Raw genomic sequence first — 23,406 nt, 5'->3', positions numbered from 1 at the left:
GGACTTTAATTCCTCCGTCTCGCTGTTCTTCCGGTCCAGAATCTGAAAGAGACGCAAGGATAATTACCACCTGTGCTGGGAGGCTCCTCACAGCGTCTCACGTAATACATAGGTGGACAGAGCACAACTCCATATATCCCACGTGCCACGAAGCCGACTGCTCGGTACCGGGCAGAGACCCCATCGTCTGCGGAGCCCCCTTACCTTCTGCATATATCCCACGTGCCACGAAGCCGACTGCTCGGTACCGGGCAGAGACCCCATCGTCTGCGGAGCCCCCTTACCTTCTGCATATATCCCACGTGCCACGAAGCCGACTGCTCGGTACCGGGCAGAGACCCCATCGTCTGCGGAGCCCCCTTACCTTCTGCATATATCCCACGTGCCACGAAGCCGACTGCTCGGTACCGGGCAGAGACCCCATCGTCTGCGGAGCCCCCTTACCTTCTGCATATATCCCACGTGCCACGAAGCCGACTGCTCGGTACCGGGCAGAGACCCCATCGTCTGCGGAGCCCCCTTACCTTCTGCATATATCCCACGTGCCACGAAGCCGACTGCTCGGTACCGGGCAGAGACCCCATCGTCTGCGGAGCCCCCTTACCTTCTGCACATCCGCATCGTGCTTCTGCTGCATCCTCAGCTTCTCCTCGTGAAACCCGGCCTCCAACATCTTAATTCTCCTGTCAACCTATACAGAAATAACGGGGACACGAACCGCTCAGCCACGTAACGGGGCACAAACCGCTCAGCCACGTAACGGGGCACAAACCGCTCAGCCACGTAACGGGGACACAAACCGCTCAGCCACGTAACGGGGACACACAGCCACGTAACGGGGACACAAACCGCTCAGCCACGTAACGGGGCACAAACCGCTCAGCCACGTAACGGGGACACACACCCACGTAACGGGGACACAAACCGCTCAGCCACGTAACGGGGCACAAACCGCTCAACCACGTAAGGGGACACAAACCGCTCAGCCACGTAACGGAACACGAACCGCTCAGCCACATAATGGTACACGAACCGCTCAACCACGTAACGGGACACACAGCCACGTAACGGGGACATAAACCGCTCAACCACGTAACGGGGACACAAATCGCTCAGCCACGTAACGGGGCACAAACCGCTCAGCCACGTAACGGGGCACAAACCGCTCAGCCACGTAACGGGGCACAAACCGCTCAGCCACGTAACGGGGACACAAATCACTCAACCACGTAACGGGACACAAACCGCTCAGCCACGTAACGGGGCACAAACCGCTCAGCCACGTAACGGGGGGCACAAATCACTCAGCCACGTAACGGGGCACAAACCACTCAGCCACGTAACGGGGACACAAACCACTCAGCCACGTAACGGGGACACAAACCACTCAGCCACATAACGGGGACACAAATCACTCAGCCACGTAACGGGGACACAAATCACTCAGCCACGTAACGGGGGGGGCAAAAATCACTCAGCCACTTAACGGGGGGCACAAACCACTCAGCCACGTAACGGGGGGGCACAAACCACTCAGCCACGTAACGGGGGGGGCACAAACCACTCAGCCACCTAACGGGGGGGCACAAACCACTCAGCCACGTAACGGGACACAAATCACTCAGCCACGTAAAGGGACACAAACCACTCAGCCACGTAACGGGAACACAAATCACTCAGCCACGTAACGGGACACAAATCACTCAGCCACGTAACGGGGACATAAACCGCTCAGCCACGTAACGGGGACATAAACCGCTCAACCACGTAACGGGGACATAAACCGCTCAGCCACGTTACGGGGACACAAACCGCTCAGCCACGTAACGGGGACACACACAGCCACGTAACGGGACACAAATCACTCAGCCACGTAACGGGGGGGCACAAACCACTCAGCCACATAACGGGGGGGCACAAACCACTCAGCCACATAACGGGGGGGCACAAACCACTCAGCCACGTAATGGGGGGGCACAAACCACTCAGCCACGTAATGGGGGGGCACAAATCACTCAGCCACGTAACGGGGGCACAAATCACTCAGCCACGTAACGGGGGGCACAAATCACTCAGCCACGTAACGGGGCACAAACCACTCAGCCACGTAACGGGGCACAAACCACTCAGCCACGTAACGGGGCACAAACCACTCAGCCACGTAACGGGGCACAAACCACTCAGCCACGTAACGGGGACACAAACCACTCAGCCACGTAACGGGGACACAAACCACTCAGCCACGTAACGGGGGGGCACAAACCACTCAGCCACGTAACGGGGGGGCACAAACCACTCAGCCACGTAACGGGACACAAATCACTCAGCCACGTAACGGGACACAAATCACTCAGCCACGTAACGGGACACAAATCACTCAGCCACGTAACGGGACACAAATCACTCAGCCACGTAACGGGACACAAATCACTCAGCCACGTAACGGGGGCACAAACCGCTCAGCCACGTAACGGGGGCACAAACCGCTCAGCCACGTAACGGGGGCACAAACCGCTCAGCCACGTAACGGGGGCACAAACCGCTCAGCCACGTAACGGGGGCACAAACCGCTCAGCCACGTAACGGGGGGGCACAAACCACTCAGCCACGTAACGGGGGGGCACAAACCACTCAGCCACGTAACGGGGGGGCACAAACCACTCAGCCACGTAACGGGACACAAATCACTCAGCCACGTAACGGGACACAAATCACTCAGCCACGTAACGGGACACAAATCACTCAGCCACGTAACGGGACACAAATCACTCAGCCACGTAACGGGACACAAATCACTCAGCCACGTAAAGGGGACACAAACCACTCAGCCATGTAACGGGGCACAAACCACTCAGCCACGAAACGGGGGCACAAATCGCTCAGCCACGTAACGGTGCACAAATCGCTCAGCCACGTAACGGGACACAAATCGCTCAGCCACGTAACGGGACACAAATCACTCAGCCACGTAACGGGACACAAATCACTCAGCCACGTAGCGGGACACAAATCGCTCAGCCACGTAACGGGGGCACAAACCGCTCAGCCACGTAACGGGGGCACAAACCGCTCAGCCACGTAACGGGGGCACAAACCGCTCAGCCACGTAACGGGGGCACAAACCGCTCAGCCACGTAACGGGGGCACAAACCGCTCAGCCACGTAACGGGGGCACAAACCGCTCAGCCACGTAACGGGGGCACAAACCGCTCAGCCACGTAACGGGGGGGGCACAAACCACTCAGCCACGTAACGGGGGGGCACAAACCACTCAGCCACGTAACGGGACACAAACCACTCAGCCACGTAACGGGACACAAATCACTCAGCCACGTAACGGGACACAAATCACTCAGCCACGTAACGGGACACAAATCACTCAGCCACGTAACGGGACACAAATCACTCAGCCACGTAACGGGGACACAAATCACTCAGCCACGTAACGGGGACACAAACCACTCAGCCACGTAACGGGGGCACAAACCGCTCAGCCACGTAACGGGGACACAAACCGCTCAGCCACGTAACGGGGGGGCACAAACCACTCAGCCACGTAACGGGGGGGCACAAACCACTCAGCCACGTAACGGGGGCACAAACCGCTCAGCCACGTAACGGGGGGGGCACAAACCACTCAGCCACGTAACGGGACACAAATCACTCAGCCACGTAACGGGACACAAATCACTCAGCCACGTAACGGGACACAAATCACTCAGCCACGTAACGGGGACACAAATCACTCAGCCACGTAACGGGGACACAAACCACTCAGCCACGTAACGGGGCACAAACCGCTCAGCCACGTAACGGGGGCACAAACCGCTCAGCCACGTAACGGGGGGGCACAAACCACTCAGCCACGTAACGGGACACAAATCACTCAGCCACGTAACGGGACACAAATCACTCAGCCACGTAACGGGACACAAATCACTCAGCCACGTAAAGGGGACACAAACCACTCAGCCACATAACGGGGCACAAACCACTCAGCCATGTAACGGGGCACAAACCACTCAGCCATGTAACGGGGCACAAATCACTCAGCCACGTAAAGGGGACACAAACCACTCAGCCACGTAACGGGGGCACAAACCACTCAGCCACGTAACGGGGGCACAGCCGCTCAGGACACAAATCACGGGGGCACAAACCGCTCAGCCACGTAACAGGGACACAAATCACTCAGCCACGTAACGGGGCACAAATCACTTAATTAACGTGGGCAGCAAGTGTTTTCACGCTGCATTTAGTTGTAAAAGGTTACGCTCAGCACAGTTAGTGGAACAGTACCTTTAAAATCAGGTTGGCTGAGAACTCATTGAGGGGCCACTACAAACAAAGCGTGTGCCAGGCCTGAGCCCGGGGGCCGGTATCCTGAGCGCCACGGCTGAATGGACGTTCGTGGCATTCTGCCGCGCATAAATAATAATAATTCCTACGGCAGCTTCTTGTTTATGGCAAGCACTTTAGCCGAGTGACCTCGAGCCCGGTGTCGGCTAGTAACAGTATATCAGGTGCATTAAAGGGCCGGAGGCATTCTGTGCCGGTTATATGCACTCTGAGCCCAGAGGATGGCCCGGTACTCAGTGCTGTACGAGAGCGTCGCCCTCATCCCACGAGACATACCTCTTTTTTAAGTAAGAGTGGCAGCGCATGCTCATCGTGGAAACCGTCCATCTTCCCCAATCCAGACTTTGCAGAAAGCTGAAAAACAGGGAAAAACAAAGCTAGATCTAGGCCAGTAACCCCCCACCTCAGCCCCCCCCCCCGGGTGCGAGATGCTGTAACCCATCGAGAGCCGGAGGGCCACAGCTGCATTCAGAATGAAATAGGTTAATTCTTCATTATCAGTCATTTTACAGGCATCGGAAACGCAGCCGTTTCAGTAACGCGACAATGCGGTGAAATCACACAACACAAAAGCGAATGAATGAATGAATGAAAAGTCTGCTGCGTCCAACCCCATGGAGACCCGGTTAACGAGAACGCACCGGAGACCCGGTTAACGAGAACGCACCGGAGACCCGGTTAACGAGAACGCACCGGAGACCCGGTTAACGAGAACGCACCGGAGACCCGGTTAACGAGAACGCACCGGAGACCCGGTTAACGAGAACGCACCGGAGGCCCGGCTAACGAGAACGCACCGGAGACCCGGTTAACGAGAACGCACCGGAGAGCGCGGGATCGGCTTCTCTCGCAAATACCTCGGGCTTTCGATCTGTTAGGAAAGAGATTGGGAGACGTTACCATCGCCGCAGAGCACGGGCAGCCAACGCATGCCGCAGAGCATGGGAACCGGCAGCCGGCGCATGCCGCAGAGCACGAGAACGGGCAGCCAGCGCATGCCGCAGAGCACGGGAACGGGCAGCCGGCGCATGCCGCAGAGCACGGGAGCGGGCAGTTGGTGCATGCCGCGGAGCACGGGGAGTCGGTGCATGCCGCAGAGCACGGGAGCGGGCAGTCGGTGCATGCCGCGGAGCACGGGGAGTCAGTGCATGCCGCAGAGCACGGGAGCGGGCAGTCTGTGCATGCCGCAGAGCACGGGAGCGGGCAGCCGGCGCATGCCGCAGAGGACGGGAGCGGGCAGTCGGTGCATGCCGCGGAGCACGGGGAGTCGGTGCATGCCGCGGAGCACGGGGAGTCGGTGCATGCCGCGGAGCACGGGGAGTCAGTGCATGCCGCAGAGCACGGGAGCGGGCAGTCGGTGCATGCCGCAGAGCACGGGAGCGGGCAGTCGGTGCATGCCGCAGAGCACGGGAGCGGGCAGTCGGTGCATGCCGCAGAGCACGGGAGCGGGCAGTCGGTGCATGCCGCAGAGCACGGGAGCGGGCAGTCGGTGCATGCCGCAGAGCACGGGAGCGGGCAGTCGGTGCATGCCGCAGAGCACGGGGAGTCAGTATGAGACTGGCGAAGCATCTGCAGTCACAGGACACGTTTGGGGCATCGCCAGCTGCGCAGCGCGTTGGGTAGAGGGGCAGATCCTGCTACGGATGTATATCGCGACCTCGTGGTCATTGTGAGTGGCGCGGGGTTTGGGAGCCATAACGTTACGTGGAAACTGGAGTTAAAAATGGTTGAAACATGAATGTCATTTGGGCCCCCGCACAGCAACCTGCAGAAGATTACGTGTATTAAGCGCGTGACCCCCAGAGCCCCCCGCACAGCAACCTGCAGAAGATTACGTGTATTAAGCGCGTGACCCCCAGAGCCCCCCGCACAGCAACCTGCAGAAGATTACGTGTATTAAGCGCGTGACCCCCAGAGCCCCCCGCACAGCAACCTGCAGAAGATTACGTGTATTAAGCGCGTGACCCCCAGAGCCCCCCGCTAACGAGAATTATTCGTTTACATGAAATGCGTTCATACCGCGTTATAATCTATTCCCATACGACGGGCGTTTAGTAAGCTTCGTGGAAACGGCTCTGCGCACAGCATCGTCTCCAGAGCTCTGACCGTATGCCCTTCACAGCGGACGGAGACACAACAAGCAGCGAGAGCGCCAGACAAAGAGAGCGCTGAAAAGACGTCACAGAGACGCCATTCAAAGCCTGAGACCGAAGGGGCCAAACCAAAGCAGCCCACGCCGGACAGAGTCGCTCGCCGGGCGCCATCGCACCGAGCGCCGGCTCAGATGCCCTCTGGCCTTTGTCCCCTTATGGAGACGTCACAAAGACAAGGCCTGTGGTTATCTTAATGCAACTTTTAACCTCATGAATGCCAGAGGATTACTCTCTAAATGGCTGTTTGTGATTGGCTGCAGTTACAGACACAAAAAACAAGAGGAATGGGATTTAAAGGACATAAAGAAACCATAAAAGAAATGCTCGGGTGAGGTGAGGCGTTGGGCAGAGATTGGGGGGCAGCAGCAGATTAAACGGGGGGCTCTCTGCGCATGCCTACAGGATAAATACCCCCAGAACGCTGCTTGGCCGTCGTTATCCTCATTTCTATGGAATTCATCTCCAGCGAGAGAAACATCCGGTGTGGGGGTCCTGGGGAATCTCGTTACGCGTTACGCATACAAAGACTAAAAGTGAACCTAAAGGTTACAATCAGCTGCCACGGCCATTAAAGCGCCTGGAGTGTATCGGCCGTTACGGGGGCTTATAGGGAGCTGTGAATTTAACCCCTTGTGCCGGAGAACATTCAGTACACAGTTACGTACCCCCAAATTCCAGCTGTTCAGACGAGCTTCAAGTTCGCCGTTGTCCAAACTCGCTGTCGGCTTTTTAGGAGGGCTGCCCTAAAAGTGAAAGCCCGAAAATGACAGACACGGCGTGAAAACGAGACGTCTTAAAGACAAAAAGCCCAAGAATGTACGTTTCGGAACATTTTCGTGTGTTTTTACTGAATATATTACACGATATTCTCATTCCGCGACAGACCCCCACGATGAGCGCCCGCAGGGGACGGAGAACCTCCTGGGAAGATCAAAGTCATCTCTCCGTTCTCAGCAGCTTCCTGCTTCTTTTCTGCTTCTCTTTGTGGAGCTTCCGCCTCGTTTAAGGAGTTAACGTCCCCCGTAACCCGAATGACTCCGGAGGGGCAATACTTAACCCTTCACACAGGGTACAAACAAAACACCACACTTGTTATGGAGCTTAAGCCCAACCGGGTTTATTCTCCCGCCGATCCGTTATTCAGACAAACGCCCAACAATGGTTACCGTGTGCCGCGCGGCCGCATTCTCCTCGCCCGGGCATCGTTCTGAGCTCAGCGAGCGCAGCCTCTGCGTGAATCTAGAAAGAAAGGTGAAAGGTCACTGTACAATCCGGCCGCCCGGGGCCGCTATGGACCAATCGTTCATTTTACTGACACGCATTCAACGGCATTTTCAAATCTCCAACCCGCCACATTCTCACAGCGAGAGGATCCGCGCGGGTCAGGCCGCTGTACTGCGCTAGAGAATATGACGGCGCTATAGAACGCAATAACAACACTAACATTCGCAGGAAAGACCAAACCTTTGCCGTACGTTTTCGATTCACAGAACAATGTTTGATCCTGAATTTGGCCCTACGCCCCGGGGCCAGATGGGCCCCTCCCAGGGAGTCTGTTTGGCATCCCTCGGCCCCTCGATCTGCGATTGCGGAAATGCGTGTCATGGAAACATCTACTGTCACGAAGCGTGTTTGCGATTCATGTCATGCCAGGGGGTGAGATAAAGCGTGTGTATCTCCCACGTAAACACGGGGGCACGAGGCGCTTCCTCCAGAGCCGCGTCATTCTATGAGAATTTATCCAACAAACGTGTTTCCAAACGACTATCTCACAGCGATAAAGCGATTGTTTCATTCCTTTATATATAACCTTATTCTGCTATGAGTAGGAGGATGAGTCTAGTTCAGACCTATAAATCCCAGCCAGCCGGCCCAGCGCAGCCATGATCAGCATGGAAACAGGATTAGCATTCCGGGGGTATTTTCGGATAGATTTGTGTCGCAGAATTAATGTAGAATCCTTATCGGCGCTGCGGGCGCGGAGGAGAACGCTTTGAGGTTACACCGCGAACGCCTGCTGTCTGGAAAAGGATGAATGCTCTGCAGGTGAGGAAGATGCAAGACGTTCCTCCTGCCACGAGCGGACGCCCAGAATATGTGGTCAGACATTTACACCAAGCCCTCGCCAATATCAGGAACTAAAGGCCGATCCCCGTCACCAGAGACAGGAACGCATGCATCTAACCGAAAGAGGCCAAGAATAGAGACCAGACCCGGGAACAACGCTTAATCCGCTTCCCCAGCTTCACCTTTATCAAACCCATTGGCAACCAAGAGGGGTCCGGGTTACGGAAGAAGAGTTAGAGTAGTTCTATAGATCCGTAGAGGGGTTTATATAGATAATATGCAGGAGACCCCAGACAGAGGCCCAGCTAACGCCGATCCCCCAGCACGGAGCTGCATCCGCCGGCAGCGAGTACCAGTAACAACCCGCAGACTAACGTCTCCCCCCAGTGGCCAAACCCCACACTGCAAATATTAACCGCAAACTGCCACTTCCAAGCGCCAAGTTGGTACAGAATGTGTGTATATATGTGTATTATATATATGTGTATTATACATAATATAATTCGCTCACAGAAACAATCAGTGCATCTGATTCTAATCTGCCCCTTTTTCCAGCTGCTAGAATTGCTCGGAGTTTAATCAGTCGTTGGTCTCGTCTTAGATTCAGGAGCCGTATGTCAGGAGCTTGAGCCAAATGCAATCAGTGGATCGGGGTGCGACTTGGTCGAGGACCGGCCCTGTGCTCTGCTTTTTAAAGACGAGGTGGAAAGCGCAGCCTTACCTGGATGGAGAAGTTTCAAACACGGCCTCGGTCTTGAGAGGCGACCTCCACGACTCCCCTGACTCCTCTGATCGCCTGTCTTTGCCCTCCAGTTCTCCCAGGACCCAGTCAGGCGGCCCTTCAGAAACAGAGCTCTGAAAACGCGTGGAATTCGGCTCATCAAAATAAATGGACTGCAGAAGAAACAGAAATACCAAGTAATGCATTTATTATTATTATTACTATTATCTTTTATTTATATAGCGCCAACAATTTACGAAACGCTTAATACATGTCTGCTTCTCAGGGGAAACGACTTTACAGAGACCCCCGAAGTTGTATTCGTAACGAATGCCACCAATAAGAGGTTCCTGATATATAAACAGCAGGTCTGGCCACCAAGTGCGCCTGTCCACAGCCCACAATGTCTATCAGCCGCGTGACAGAACGCCTGCATGCATTCCATGACAGAGTGACAGGCAGGGCACTGTGGGCACGCGGAGCCACTCGTCGGCACGGTGGGTTTAACCACGCGCTTTCGCTAAGCTGATGGACGACGGTCCGCAATCCTGCCCTACAATACCAGCTGTACACCCGCCACACAACCGGCAGTCCCGAGACACAGCCGGAAACAGCGGGGTGGAGCGCGGGTATCTATACACCTACCATGTAAGTGGGCAAGGTTTTCAGGGGTCCTCCATCTGGCCTCTGGGTGAACGGCCCCTCCAACACGCCTCGTTTCAGCATGTGAAGCAGCAGCTTGGCGTAAAGGTTGCGATTCTTTCTGCCGGAGATTCCCGTCCCCGATCCTGAAGGATCACACAGCTTTCTGATCCACAAGGCGCATCTCTGTCGCTCTGATCACCGGATAACAGATTACAGGGAATTATTCAGACACGTGCAAAGTGACACGCAAAAAGAAACACACGGAAAAGAGACACGTAAAAACAGACACACAGAGAAACATGCAAAAAGAAACACACGCAAAAGAGACACGTAAAAACAGACACACAGAGAAACATGCAAAAAGAAACACACGCAAAAGAGACAGGCAAAAGGAGCAACTCATCACACGCAGCATCGCATGTATCCCTCTCGCCCGCTCACACGCCGAGCACAACCTCATTAAAAGGCACACGGAATGAGGGCCGGGCTGGCCCCCACGCAACGTGCAAAACGTCTCCCCAAAGCCCTCACCTGGTGTCTGCGGCAGCTTCAGAACGTACGGCTTCATGTCTACGAGGTAATGGTCGAACTCCGTGTCCAGTCTTTCCCAGGTATCTTCCGGAGTATCCATCGCGCTTCACAAGAGATCTACAGAACAACAAGCGTCAAAGAAACCAGGGGCCCCGGAACCGGACAGCTGTGACAGGGGCCCAGGGCCGAACACTCTGGCAGGGAAGGGGTTACAGAAAAGAGTAACGGGATGCAGGGGCTCTGGCAGGGAAGGGGTTACAGGAAAGAGTAACGGGGTGCAGGGGCTCTGGCGGGGAAGGGGTTACAGGAAGGAGCGCAGGGGGGTAAATATCCCGGTCCGTACCCGTTACTAGCAAACTGTGTTCAAACTCCCACCCTAGGAGATGACTCCGTGACGTACTTCCGCCAAACCGCCGGGCGGTTGCCATGGAGATGCATGTGACAGCTCCTGCCAGAGGCGAGCGGTGCGCCTGCGCCCCCTTCGGGTCTCCGGGGGTACTGCGGGTGAGTGTGCCTGCCGTGGCCGACGTCCTCTATTAAAGGGTTAACTTGGTGTCCTGCACCGAGTTTTAGCTGCCCTGGGGGGGCTATCCTTATTCCGGTGCAATAACTGAAAAGTGGTCTCACCACCAGAAAAACAATGGTGCATTCCTGACTGGAACCACTGGTTGCTATGGCAATAAAATCACTTTGTGCGCCAGAATCTCTTTTTACTCAGATTGTGTTCTTTGGACCTCATTTAACCAGAACATATTTCATTTTTATTGGGCCTTCGACCTCTATACATCAGCGACACAGGTGAGGAACGTGTGTTCTAGATAACGTGTTCTAGTGTGTTCCGTGTATATCTTATTAGGTAGAGTCACTGGGTGCTCCGTACCTTAGAACGTTGTCAGACTGAAGCGGTTACCAGAATGTGCAGGGAATGTCTGCTTATACACTCCTAACAAAATGGTGACATCATTCCCAGCTGATGATGTCACGCGATACACACAGACGGGTGGCTGCATAAAGCCGTTTACAGGTGAGGGGATGGGGGGTGGGGTAGCTGACAAATTTTAGGATATAAAATGCCAAATTCACGAATGAGGCGACCTGTGAGCCCGCAGGGTAAGCTTCCCGGTGGGCTCCATGCGGCTGGCTCTCCGGTGGACTCCATGCGGCTGGCTCTCCGGTGGACTCCGGCGCCCTTCTCCCTCACGCCCTCATATATGTATTTAACATGTTGGGCTGCGACGTGTAAAGCAGCCCCGGGTCTCAGGAAGATGATCTTTTCCTCTGATTCGCAGGGTTTTGGTCGCCGACCGACGTCCCGAGCTGTGACTATTAGGAGATCTCCAGAGACCGCCAAGTCCCGTGTGACTCCGCGAGGCTCGTCGTTCAGGTACCTTCAGCTATAAGAATGGATACGGTGTGTCGCTGTATCTCCCGCCGTGCACCTGGCCTCCTCTCCCTCATTGGCTGTATGTTTATTTTGTAACTAGTGCAGGACTCGGCAGCACACACAACACGCAAACAGCACACGCACACAACACGCAGACAAAAAACACTCACACAACACGCACAAACAACTCACACAACACACAGACAAACAGCACACACAATATGCACAAACACAACACACAAAAAACATCCTCTGTGATTCCTGCCTAATCATCGGCGCTCGTAACCCCCCAATACACAGACCCCCTGAGTCAGGGCGTCACCCTGCGCAGCTGAGGGGCACATGGGGGTATCTAACAGGGTTATACACTAGAGAGTGACCCTAAAGAGAACCCTGTCCTGGCAATGCAGTAAAGCCCAACACAGCAGATACCCCTTTACCCCTCAGCCTACAAATCCCCCGGGTCTCCCCTCATGCAGACCTACGCAGGAGCAGGCGGGTCCACTCAGAGTATTGGGAGACAGTCTTAGACAGTCACAGAACCCTTGGACAGTCACAGAACTTTCAGACAGTCACAGAACCCTTGGACAGTCACAGAACTTTCAGACAGTCACAGAACCCTTGGACAGCCAAGTCTTTATTTTACCATAATAACTTGGATTAAAGGTGATGAAGGCTCTCCGGGCTCTTAGCGCTAAGAAGCGCGTGCTTATAGCGGTGGCGTAGCGAGCGTGGCGTTAGCCGTGGCACATGGTGGCAGCTTATGCGGGGCCGTGGAAAAGAAAGAGAATAGTCCGGGATCTGTAGAAAGAAAAAAAGCCCTGAATCAGCTGGAAGGCAGATCCGTTCACCTTCCCTTCCGGGAGCTGTGATAATGGAGCCGCCAAATAATGGCCCATTAGCCGCTACTCGACGCAAACAAAAGTCCCGGCGAGATTTATTATTTATCACGTGGGCTTTATGGTGTCAGCGTCCATTACATAACCATGGAGGAGGGATCTCTACCCCTTTCCTTGCGATTGATCGGAATGAGACCCCTCGGAGCGCTGTGCTCAGGCATGGGGGGTGCTCGACGAGCCCACCTGTTGGGTCTGTGCCCCCACGTATCTACCCCCCACGAGTCCCCGATACATCAGCTTGTAATCCCACCAGCAGCCCTGTAACTGGTGTAAGACTCACAGGACTGTAACTACCCGACAGTAACAAGGGCTCTCTCCATAACCCCTCTATATATAGATTGCAAGCTCACTGTGCCGGTTCTTCTTTATGTTATTTTGTATTTCACTCCCCTCCTACTGTACCACGCTATGGTATCTGCTGGCGCTCTACAAGTAAATGTATGCACACAGAGCCCCCAGCCGCTGCCCACCTTTGTAGCAGGGGGGTACGGTGAAGTGTCCGTCCAGACACATGGAATCCCGCGAGTGGGCGCAATCCCCCTTATCGTCTTTGCAGAAATAGGTAACGATGTCGCCGTGCTGAATTAACTGGTCGGAAATCTTATCCACGCGGGTTTTCCTTCCATTGTACAGGACCGTGGCTTTCTTCGTGGTTACGTGGCAAGGAGCTGTAAGACAAGGATCCCGTTAACGGGCGCCCCTGGGCTGAGGCATCGCTCTGAACACTGATCGGCGGCCCCCCGCAGATCCAGAGCGAGGGGCGCAGCTGCCGGGCTGCCTTTATTTTATGGAAGTCTATGATTAAAGCCATCAGCCCCGGTGCCCAGGCAGCAGTCGCCCCAACACTGGGTCTGTTCTGTGATCTCAGCCCCTAGGAGAGCACATTGGACGGGGCTGGTGGGATCTCGCTGGAATAGGGGGGCAAATGGACCCCTGAATAACCCCCACATGGCTTTCCCGAGCCCTTGGACGGTATTTGACTAATATACCCATTCAGAGCGCCGTCTGCCCCCCGTCACCCGCGGGTTACCTCTGCAGCTCGGCTTTACTGTCCATTCCCCATTTTTATCGCAGAATGAGTTTTTCGGACCGTCCAAGACGTAGGTGGGCTTGCACCCGTAGGTGACGGCCTCCTGATAATCGTACAGCCTGGGAGGGGAGTAGGTCAGGAACCCGTGCTCGATTTCGGTCGGACGCCGGCATTTCACATCTGTGTAATATAACGCCATAATAATAATATTAATGATAATAATAATATTAATAATAGTTACATTACAGGTGTGAGGCAGCAGGCGGTGACATCATACCCCTGGGGGGGGTAAAATATGCGCATGCAGCCGTTTAAACCCCTCGTCCAGCCTTCCCGAGCCCAGTTGGTGGACCCTTCACCAGCGGAAGGTGATGGATTCAGACTGAGGTCTGTGAAGCCCTCCACAGGCCCAGACTTTCCATCAAGCGTGCGGGGCAAATACCCGGTGGGCCGCTGGCCAACAGTGCTCTATACTCAATCTGCCGGCCCCCCGGACAAATGTCCCTGTTTAGTTTGCCCAAAAACCCCAATGCCCCTCTCTCCTTCCCCGGTGCCGCTCTGTTCTAGAACGCGCGGAAGCGCTGCGGAATATGGTGGCGATATATAAAGCAATGATTAATAATAACGGGCTTTCGGCAGCATGTGAAACGCGTCCTGGGAAGCGGCCGGCGCACCCATCGTACCGCGACAGTCCGGCGTGCGGCTCCAGGTCCCGTTGGCCGTGCAGTAAGCGCTGGCGTTCCCAAACATGGCGTATTTGGGCAGGCAGCCATAGGTAACATTATCCAAATACTGCGACGTATTCCCTTCTCGAGGCGTATACAGGACGAGGCGGCCAAAATTAGGGACGGGGGGTGGGGGGCAGGTAATGGCTGCGAGAGAAAAAAACAGTTCAAATAAAGAAATCAAATTTAAAAAACCTCCAAATTCCTATGACAAATAACTAAGAAATCACCGATACCGCAACGCAAAGATTTACAGCCGGATCACCCCAATTACCCCAGCCGGATTACCCCAATTACCCCAGCCGGATTACCCCAATTACCCCAGCCGGATTACCCCAATTACCCCAGCCGGATTACCCCAATTACCCCAGCCGGATTACCCCAATTTCCCCAGCCGGATTACCCCAATTACCCCAGCCGGATTACCCCAATTACCCCAGCCGGATTACCCCAATCACTGCCCGGTAAATGAAATGTAAATCGCCCGCAATGTGAAGAGTCTTTCAAACGGAAAGAAAGTATAAGTAATAGGCGGCTGCACGTTCCGAGGATCTACGCACGTTTACACGCCGGCACCTCGGGGCTCCACGTTCCGCTCTCCGTACACCGGCTCTCATTGGCTCCATGCAGATTATACCTGAAAAAACCCAGGAACCGGCGTGAGACGACACACGGGGACAGGGGGGCCGGTGTCTGGACGGCGCTGCTTTATTTTGTGGCCAAAAGGGGATTTTTAAGGTAAAATGTATCGGATTGCACGATTATTATTGAGACAGAACTGGGCTGCGTTCCCCGGTAATCCGGTTATACGGCAGCGTCTAGGGCGCCAGCCTGGGTCTGCAACTCCCATTGTGCTCAGCCAACCCTGAAGAATCGCTGTTAATACATTCCTGGGATACAGCGAAACATCCACATTTTAATCCCATATTGTACGAAGGTGTTAACTCTTTGGCTGCCATGTGAATAGGGAGAAGCCGGGATGCGCCGCTCACTCACCCTTCATTGCATGCGAAGTGGATGTGGCTGCCGTAGCTCAGCTCTCTGTATCTCACCTGCCCCTTCGGCAGCACGCCGGGGTTCGGGCACTGCTTACCTGCATGGAAACCAAACCAGGTCTGCCATCAGCTTACTGACCAACGCAATCCGCAGGAATAAGCCCCCGGTTTCCATGGTGACTGCTCCACATTCACAACTTTACACCAGAATTGCCCCAGTATGTGTGCAGAAAAGAAGTTGTTACTTACGCTGGCATGTAATTGTTGCGTGTTCCCAGTTCCCGGCCATTAAACAAAGCGCCCTGTCTTTGCCGGAGACCTTTTCATATCCCGGAGAGCACGCGTACGAGACAGAGTCGCGGAATTCATAAAATATTTTCAAAGGTTTATAAACGGCAAAATCCACTTCCCGTGGCCTGGAACAGACTGGGTGCGAGAGGGTTAATCAGTCCGGAATGGATCCTTTTCTACATATTTCACCACACATCCATACACATACACTAAACATTTACACATACACACACACACACACTGACTCTAACACCATACATAAACATACACACACTCTAACACTATACACATACACATACACACTCTAACACTATACACATACACACTCTAACACTATACACATACATATACACACTATAACACTATACATATACACACTCTAACACTATACATATACACACACTCTAACACTATACACATACACATACACACACTCTAACACTATACACATACACACGCTAACACTATACACATACATATACACACTATAACACTATACATACACACACTCTAACACTATACATATACACACACTCTAACACTATACACATACATATACACACTCTAACACTATACACATACATATACACACTATAACACTATACACATACATATACACACTATAACACTATACACATCCATATACACACACTCTAACACTATACACATACATATACACACTATAACACTATACACATACATATACACACTATAACACTATACACATACATATACACACTCTAACACTATACACATACACACTCTAACACTATACACATACACACTCTAACACTATACACATACACACTCTAACACTATACACATACACACTCTAACACTATACACATACATATACCCACACTCTAACACTATACACATACACATACACACTCTAACACTATACACATACATATACACACTATAACACTATACACATACACACTCTAACACTATACACATACACACTCTAACACTATACACATACACATACACACGCTAACACTATACACATACACACTATAACACTATACACATACATATACACACTCTAACACTATACACATACATATACACACTATAACACTATACATATACATACTCTAACACTATACACATACACACGCTAACACTATACACATACACACACTAACACTATACACATACATATACACACACTCTAACACTATACACATACATATACACACTATAACACTATACATATACACACTCTAACACTATACACATACATATACACACACTCTAACACTATACACATACATATACACACTCTAACACTATACACATACACACGCTAACACTATACACATACACACTCTAACACTATACACATACACACTCTAACACTATACACATACATATACACACACTCTAACACTATACACATACACACTCTAACACTACACACATACATATACACACTATCCACATACACACGCTAACACTATACACATACATATACACACACTCTAACACTATACACACACACACTGACTCTAACACTATACACATACATATACACACTATAACACTATACATACACACACTCTAACACTATACATATACACACACTCTAACACTATACACATACACATACACACACTCTAACACTATACACATACATATACACTCTAACACTATACACATACATATACACACTATAACACTATACACATACACACTCTAACACTATACACATACACACTCTAACACTATACACATACATATACACACACTCTAACACTATACACATACACACTCTAACACTATACACATACATATACACACACTCTAACACTATACACATACACACTCTAACACTATACACATACATATACACACTATAACACTATACACATCCATATACACACACTCTAACACTATACACATACATATACACACTCTAACACTATACACATACACACTCTAACACTATACACATACATATACACACTATAACACTATACACATACACACTCTAACACTATACACATACATATACACACTATAACACTATACACATCCATATACACACACTCTAACACTATACACATACACATACACACTATAACACTATACACATACATATACACACTATAACACTATACACATACATATACACACTATAACACTATACACATCCATATACACACACTCTAACACTATACACATACACACTCTAACACTATACACATACATATACACACACTCTAACACTATACACATACACACTCTAACACTATACACATACATATACACACACTCTAACACTATACACATACATATACACACTATAACACTATACACATCCATATACACACACTCTAACACTATACACATACATATACACACACTCTAACACTATACACATACATATACACACTATAACACTATACACATACATATACACACTATAACACTATACATATACACACTCTAACACTATACACATACACACTCTAACACTATACACATACATATACACACACTCTAACACTATACACATACATATACACACTATAACACTATACACATACATATACACACTATAACACTATACATATACACACTCTAACACTATACACATACACACGCTAACACTATACACATACACACTCTAACACTATACACATACATATACACACACTCTAACACTATACACATACATATACACACTATAACACTATACATATACACACTCTAACACTATACACATACACACGCTAACACTATACACATACACACTCTAACACTATACACATACACACTCTAACACTATACACATACATATACACACACTCTAACACTATACACATACACACTCTAACACTACACACATACATATACACACTATCCACATACACACGCTAACACTATACACATACATATACACACACTCTAACACTATACACACACACACTGACTCTAACACTATACACATACATATACACACTATAACACTATACACATACACACTCTAACACTACACACATACATATACACTCTAACACTATACACATACATATACACACTATAACACTATACACATACACACTCTAACACTACACACATACATATACACTCTAACACTATACACATACATATACACACTATAACACTATACACATACACACTCTAACACTATACACATACACACTCTAACACTATACACATACATATACACACACTCTAACACTATACACATACACACTCTAACACTACACACATACATATACACACTATCCACATACACACGCTAACACTATACACATACATATACACACACTCTAACACTATACACATACACACTCTAACACTATACACATACATATACACACACTCTAACACTATACACATACACACTCTAACACTATACACATACATATACACACTATAACACTATACACATCCATATACACACACTCTAACACTATACACATACATATACACACTCTAACACTATACACATACACACTCTAACACTATACACATACATATACACACTATAACACTATACACATACACACTCTAACACTATACACATACATATACACACTATAACACTATACACATCCATATACACACACTCTAACACTATACACATACACATACACACTATAACACTATACACATACATATACACACTATAACACTATACACATACATATACACACTATAACACTATACACATCCATATACACACACTCTAACACTATACACATACACACTCTAACACTATACACATACATATACACACACTCTAACACTATACACATACACACTCTAACACTATACACATACATATACACACACTCTAACACTATACACATACATATACACACTATAACACTATACATATACACACTCTAACACTATACACATACATATACACACTATAACACTATACATATACATATACACACACTCTAACACTATACACATACACACTCTAACACTATACACATACATATACACACACTCTAACACTATACACATACACACTCTAACACTATACACATACATATACACACTATAACACTATACACATCCATATACACACACTCTAACACTATACACATACATATACACACTCTAACACTATACACATACACACTCTAACACTATACACATACATATACACACTATAACACTATACACATCCATATACACACACTCTAACACTATACACATACATATACACACACTCTAACACTATACACATACATATACACACTATAACACTATACATATACATATACACACACTCTAACACTATACACATACACACTCTAACACTATACACATACATATACACACACTCTAACACTATACACATACACACTCTAACACTATACACATACATATACACACTATAACACTATACACATCCATATACACACACACTCTAACACTATACACATACACACTCTAACACTATACACATACACACTCTAACACTATACACATACACACTCTAACACTATACACATACATATACACACACACTCTAACACTATACACATACACACTCTAACACTATACACATACATATACACACACACTCTAACACTATACACATACACACTCTAACACTATACACATACACACGCTAACACTATACACATACACACTCTAACACTACACACATACATATACACACACACTCTAACACTATACACATACACACTCTAACACTATACACATACACACTCTAACACTATACACATACACACGCTAACACTATACACATACATATACACACACACTCTAACACTATACACATACACACTCTAACACTATACACATACACATTCTAAAACCTGGTGGCTGGACAGGTGCATTGTGAATAATAGTAAATATCATATTATTTATTTATACAGCGAGTGAAGTCCGGCTGATATACGACCAGAATTATGTTCCAGGGAACCACAGACATGGGCTGTATCTATGATTGTGAGCTCTTTGGGACAGGTGTTAACGCGAACCTGTCGTTCCTTCCCTGACACTGTGAACACTTGGTTCAGGTAGCTGTGTCTGCCCGGTGCCGTGTCCGGTTTATAAAGGGGAATCTAGGCATCTAGTGAACCTACAGCGTGGACAATGGTGGCTTTAAGTTCATCTTCTGGACACCAACATATTCTCCACCTTATGTACAAATGTGGCCACGGGGGACGGCTGTTTATAAGGGACTTTCATACCCTTTCATACCCTCATACCTGTCACTGATGCATAACGGCCAAGGGGCACAAATATTGAATTTGGGGTGAGATGAATAATCAGTGTTGGAGGGTCTCAGACACTTACGTTTTTGTCCCGTAACACTGTTTAGCAGACACAGGCCACAGAGTAATCTGAGCAGCATCTTCCCGGGTATGCAGGACGGTGGCTGCGGCTTCTCCTTTATAACGTTTCATTTAAATATTAACCAACTGTCCTGATTGAGAGATTACATGGTGCCCGATGACCCTACACAGGGTGTCTGTGTTTGTGTAACACGGGTTACTGTTTAATGAGTTATTTAATTATTAATGTCAAACCGAAAAGGCAGACGAGAGATACCCCAGCCAAAGGGGCGACGCTAAAGGTTGGGGCTTTAATATTTGGGTGCAAATAAAGCATATTTAGGGAACTGAACCCGTCAGAAACCAATAATTAGAGGACGGATTTGTAAGATCTCAGAATCACTCACAGAAACCTAGAATTTGTCAGCAGAGAAAAGGTGTTTTCCGTCCCATCGTCACGGCTCCCGTTCGGTGAGATTTGTGACATCATCCCAAACACATGATGCGGTGAATTTGCGGTTCTGTAGGTACAGATGATGGTGATGATGTCACAGAATGTGGGGGCCGTCCGGGTGTCACACATCCCACTCAATTATATTCAGTTAGTGGCCCCCCTTTACACAGAAACAGGGCAGGCTGTCCGGCCGAATACTAACCGGATGAGCTATTAGTCCAAAACACTCTGTGAACTCCGACCACAAAGCAAATCGCTCCTCTGTGTTTGTGATTTAACCCTGTGAGGGCATTTAAACATGCGCAGGACAGACGTAGGGCACCTGGACCGGACAGACAGATGGGCCGGATGGGTCTCATCTGCTGTTAAATTCGGTGTTTGCGATCACGAAATGCTCCAGCCGTTTAATCCTTTCTGCCCCCCTCGGGGATACCTTTCTCTTCCTTTACCTCTTGTAGCCTGCCCCACCTGCCTGTTAGCCCCTGAGCTGAGAGCTTGACGTGCGGCACATAAATCCCCCCCTTGCGTGTGTTTCCCAGGCTTTCAGTGACTCATCTCCCGGGAAGCGAAGGGGTAATTAGCAGACCGCGGCCGGCCTTCCTTCCAGCTAATGCATTATTATTTATTGTTCTATACATTATAGACAGGCTCACCCCCCACCTCCAGCGGGACCCCAGAACACATACAGAGACCCCCTGAAAGGCTGCCACCCACAGGGTTTAACATAAGAGGGAGTGTGGAGGGCTCAGTAATGGCACCGGACCACGAACAGGGGCAAAAACAGCCTTTTCCATTTGCTCCTTTGTTTCGTCACTTCTGTCCCTTTATTATCTTTTCATTACGCGCCTCTTTTCCCATTTTATTTTTCATCTAGACAACCTCTTTGAGGGGTGATAGGGGCAGGATCTTGGGGCCACCGGTAGGGACTGGGCCCCTAAGCCCCTGTTTGTCTGGTGTTTACGCACAGGGTGCCTCAGGGTGTAAATATCGGGGGTACATTGATCTAAGGGGTATGGGGTTCCATGTTTGGATTTGGGGGCCCTTTCGGTCTGAGTGGTAAGAGGAAGGAAGCTCCTTTTGGTTTCTGTAAATAATATATTGCTGACGCACAAATCAGCGCTTGGCGGCCGCTTGCTTATACATTGTTTCCTTCGCTGCAAAACCTGCCGATTCTCTTACACCAGAATCAGGGTGCAGAGCTATGGGGAAGGTTTTGTATCCCGGATTTAAATTAAAAATGAAGAATGACTCTGCCGGGAGTTCCCAGAGGACATCTTCTCTTACTTGTTGTGTAAAGAAAATTACTTTAATAAATCATGCTCAGATATTTAGAGGAACAAGGGGATCTGCTTTATTACAGAGACACAGAACAGGAATCAGCATCCACCAGATGCATCACACTGTACGCCAGTAAACGTGGCACATTATGGGCTGCATAGAAACGATTGCAAGCTCCTGGGGCAAGGTCTGCCACGAAATAACTAGAACGCCTCATGTACACTCTGTGGACTTGCCCCCGGTGCTGGAAGAGTGTTACATATTAGCAAATTTTTATACCCTCCGCTAGGATAAATGGATGCTGCAGTGCCGCTCTCCGCCGCCAGATGTCGCCCCTCTCTATCGCTATATCTCTTCGCTAGGGCTGCACTGCCTCTGCCTGCCGCCAGGGACAGCCGCATCTCTATCGCTGGGTTGGCGCGCTGCAGTACCGCTCCCTGCCGCCAAGTGTCAGACCGCACCTTTTCGTTCTCTGGTGGCTGCAGTGCCGCTCTCTGCCGCCAGGGGCCACTCCCCGTCCCCGCGCAGAGGGCGGGTGTGGTGACGTCACGGGCGGAGTAGGGCAAGAGGCCGG

At 49.9% G+C, this 23,406-nt stretch overlaps 2 protein-coding genes across 2 annotated transcripts in view; both read right to left on the bottom strand.

Moving 5' to 3' along the window:
- CEP112 (centrosomal protein 112) overlaps positions 1–10,883 on the bottom strand; it is a 42,525-nt gene extending 31,642 nt beyond the window's left edge. Inside the window, exons 1-10 of the mRNA XM_053453532.1 lie at positions 10,820–10,883; positions 10,477–10,593; positions 9,946–10,136; positions 9,301–9,473; positions 7,679–7,751; positions 7,178–7,255; positions 5,183–5,230; positions 4,636–4,713; positions 605–691; positions 1–42 (exon numbers count right to left, since the gene is read on the bottom strand). The exon at positions 1–42 is cut by the window's left edge and continues 58 nt beyond it. Of these exons, the coding sequence (XP_053309507.1) occupies positions 1–42; positions 605–691; positions 4,636–4,713; positions 5,183–5,230; positions 7,178–7,255; positions 7,679–7,751; positions 9,301–9,473; positions 9,946–10,136; positions 10,477–10,576 (870 nt within the window). The 5' untranslated portion in view covers positions 10,577–10,593; positions 10,820–10,883. The remainder of the gene's footprint in view (positions 43–604; positions 692–4,635; positions 4,714–5,182; positions 5,231–7,177; positions 7,256–7,678; positions 7,752–9,300; positions 9,474–9,945; positions 10,137–10,476; positions 10,594–10,819) is intronic.
- Positions 10,884–12,469: 1,586 nt separating this feature from the next.
- Positions 12,470–21,202, bottom strand: APOH (apolipoprotein H). The gene is made up of 8 exons (XM_053453542.1): positions 21,123–21,202; positions 15,759–15,935; positions 15,511–15,607; positions 15,075–15,151; positions 14,473–14,661; positions 13,790–13,969; positions 13,230–13,427; positions 12,470–12,661 (listed from the first exon to the last, which is right to left on the bottom strand). The coding sequence occupies exons 1-8, from the start codon at positions 21,178–21,180 to the stop codon at positions 12,570–12,572; spliced, it is 1,068 nt and encodes a 355-aa protein (XP_053309517.1). The 5' UTR covers positions 21,181–21,202; the 3' UTR covers positions 12,470–12,569.
- Between the last annotated feature and the right edge of the window lie 2,204 nt (positions 21,203–23,406).

Source organism: Spea bombifrons, chromosome 13 (assembly GCF_027358695.1).
Source record: "Spea bombifrons isolate aSpeBom1 chromosome 13, aSpeBom1.2.pri, whole genome shotgun sequence".
Taxonomy (NCBI): domain Eukaryota; kingdom Metazoa; phylum Chordata; class Amphibia; order Anura; family Pelobatidae; genus Spea; species Spea bombifrons.
This window is presented reverse-complemented; position numbering and strand designations above follow the sequence as displayed.

What these genes read in the sequence shown, in the direction of transcription:
- APOH (XM_053453542.1), bottom strand. Translation starts at nt 21,180, where the DNA reads ATGCTGCTCAGATTACTCTGTGGCCTGTGTCTGCTAAACAGTGTTACG. An exon ending in CACTTCGCATGCAATGAAGG is followed by an intron (nt 15,152 to 15,510) that starts GTGAGTGAGCGG and finishes GGGTTTTTTCAG; the next exon opens with GTATAATCTGCATGGAGCCA. An exon ending in CGTACCCCCCTGCTACAAAG is followed by an intron (nt 12,662 to 13,229) that starts GTGGGCAGCGGC and finishes TTCTTTCTACAG; the next exon opens with ATCCCGGACTATTCTCTTTC.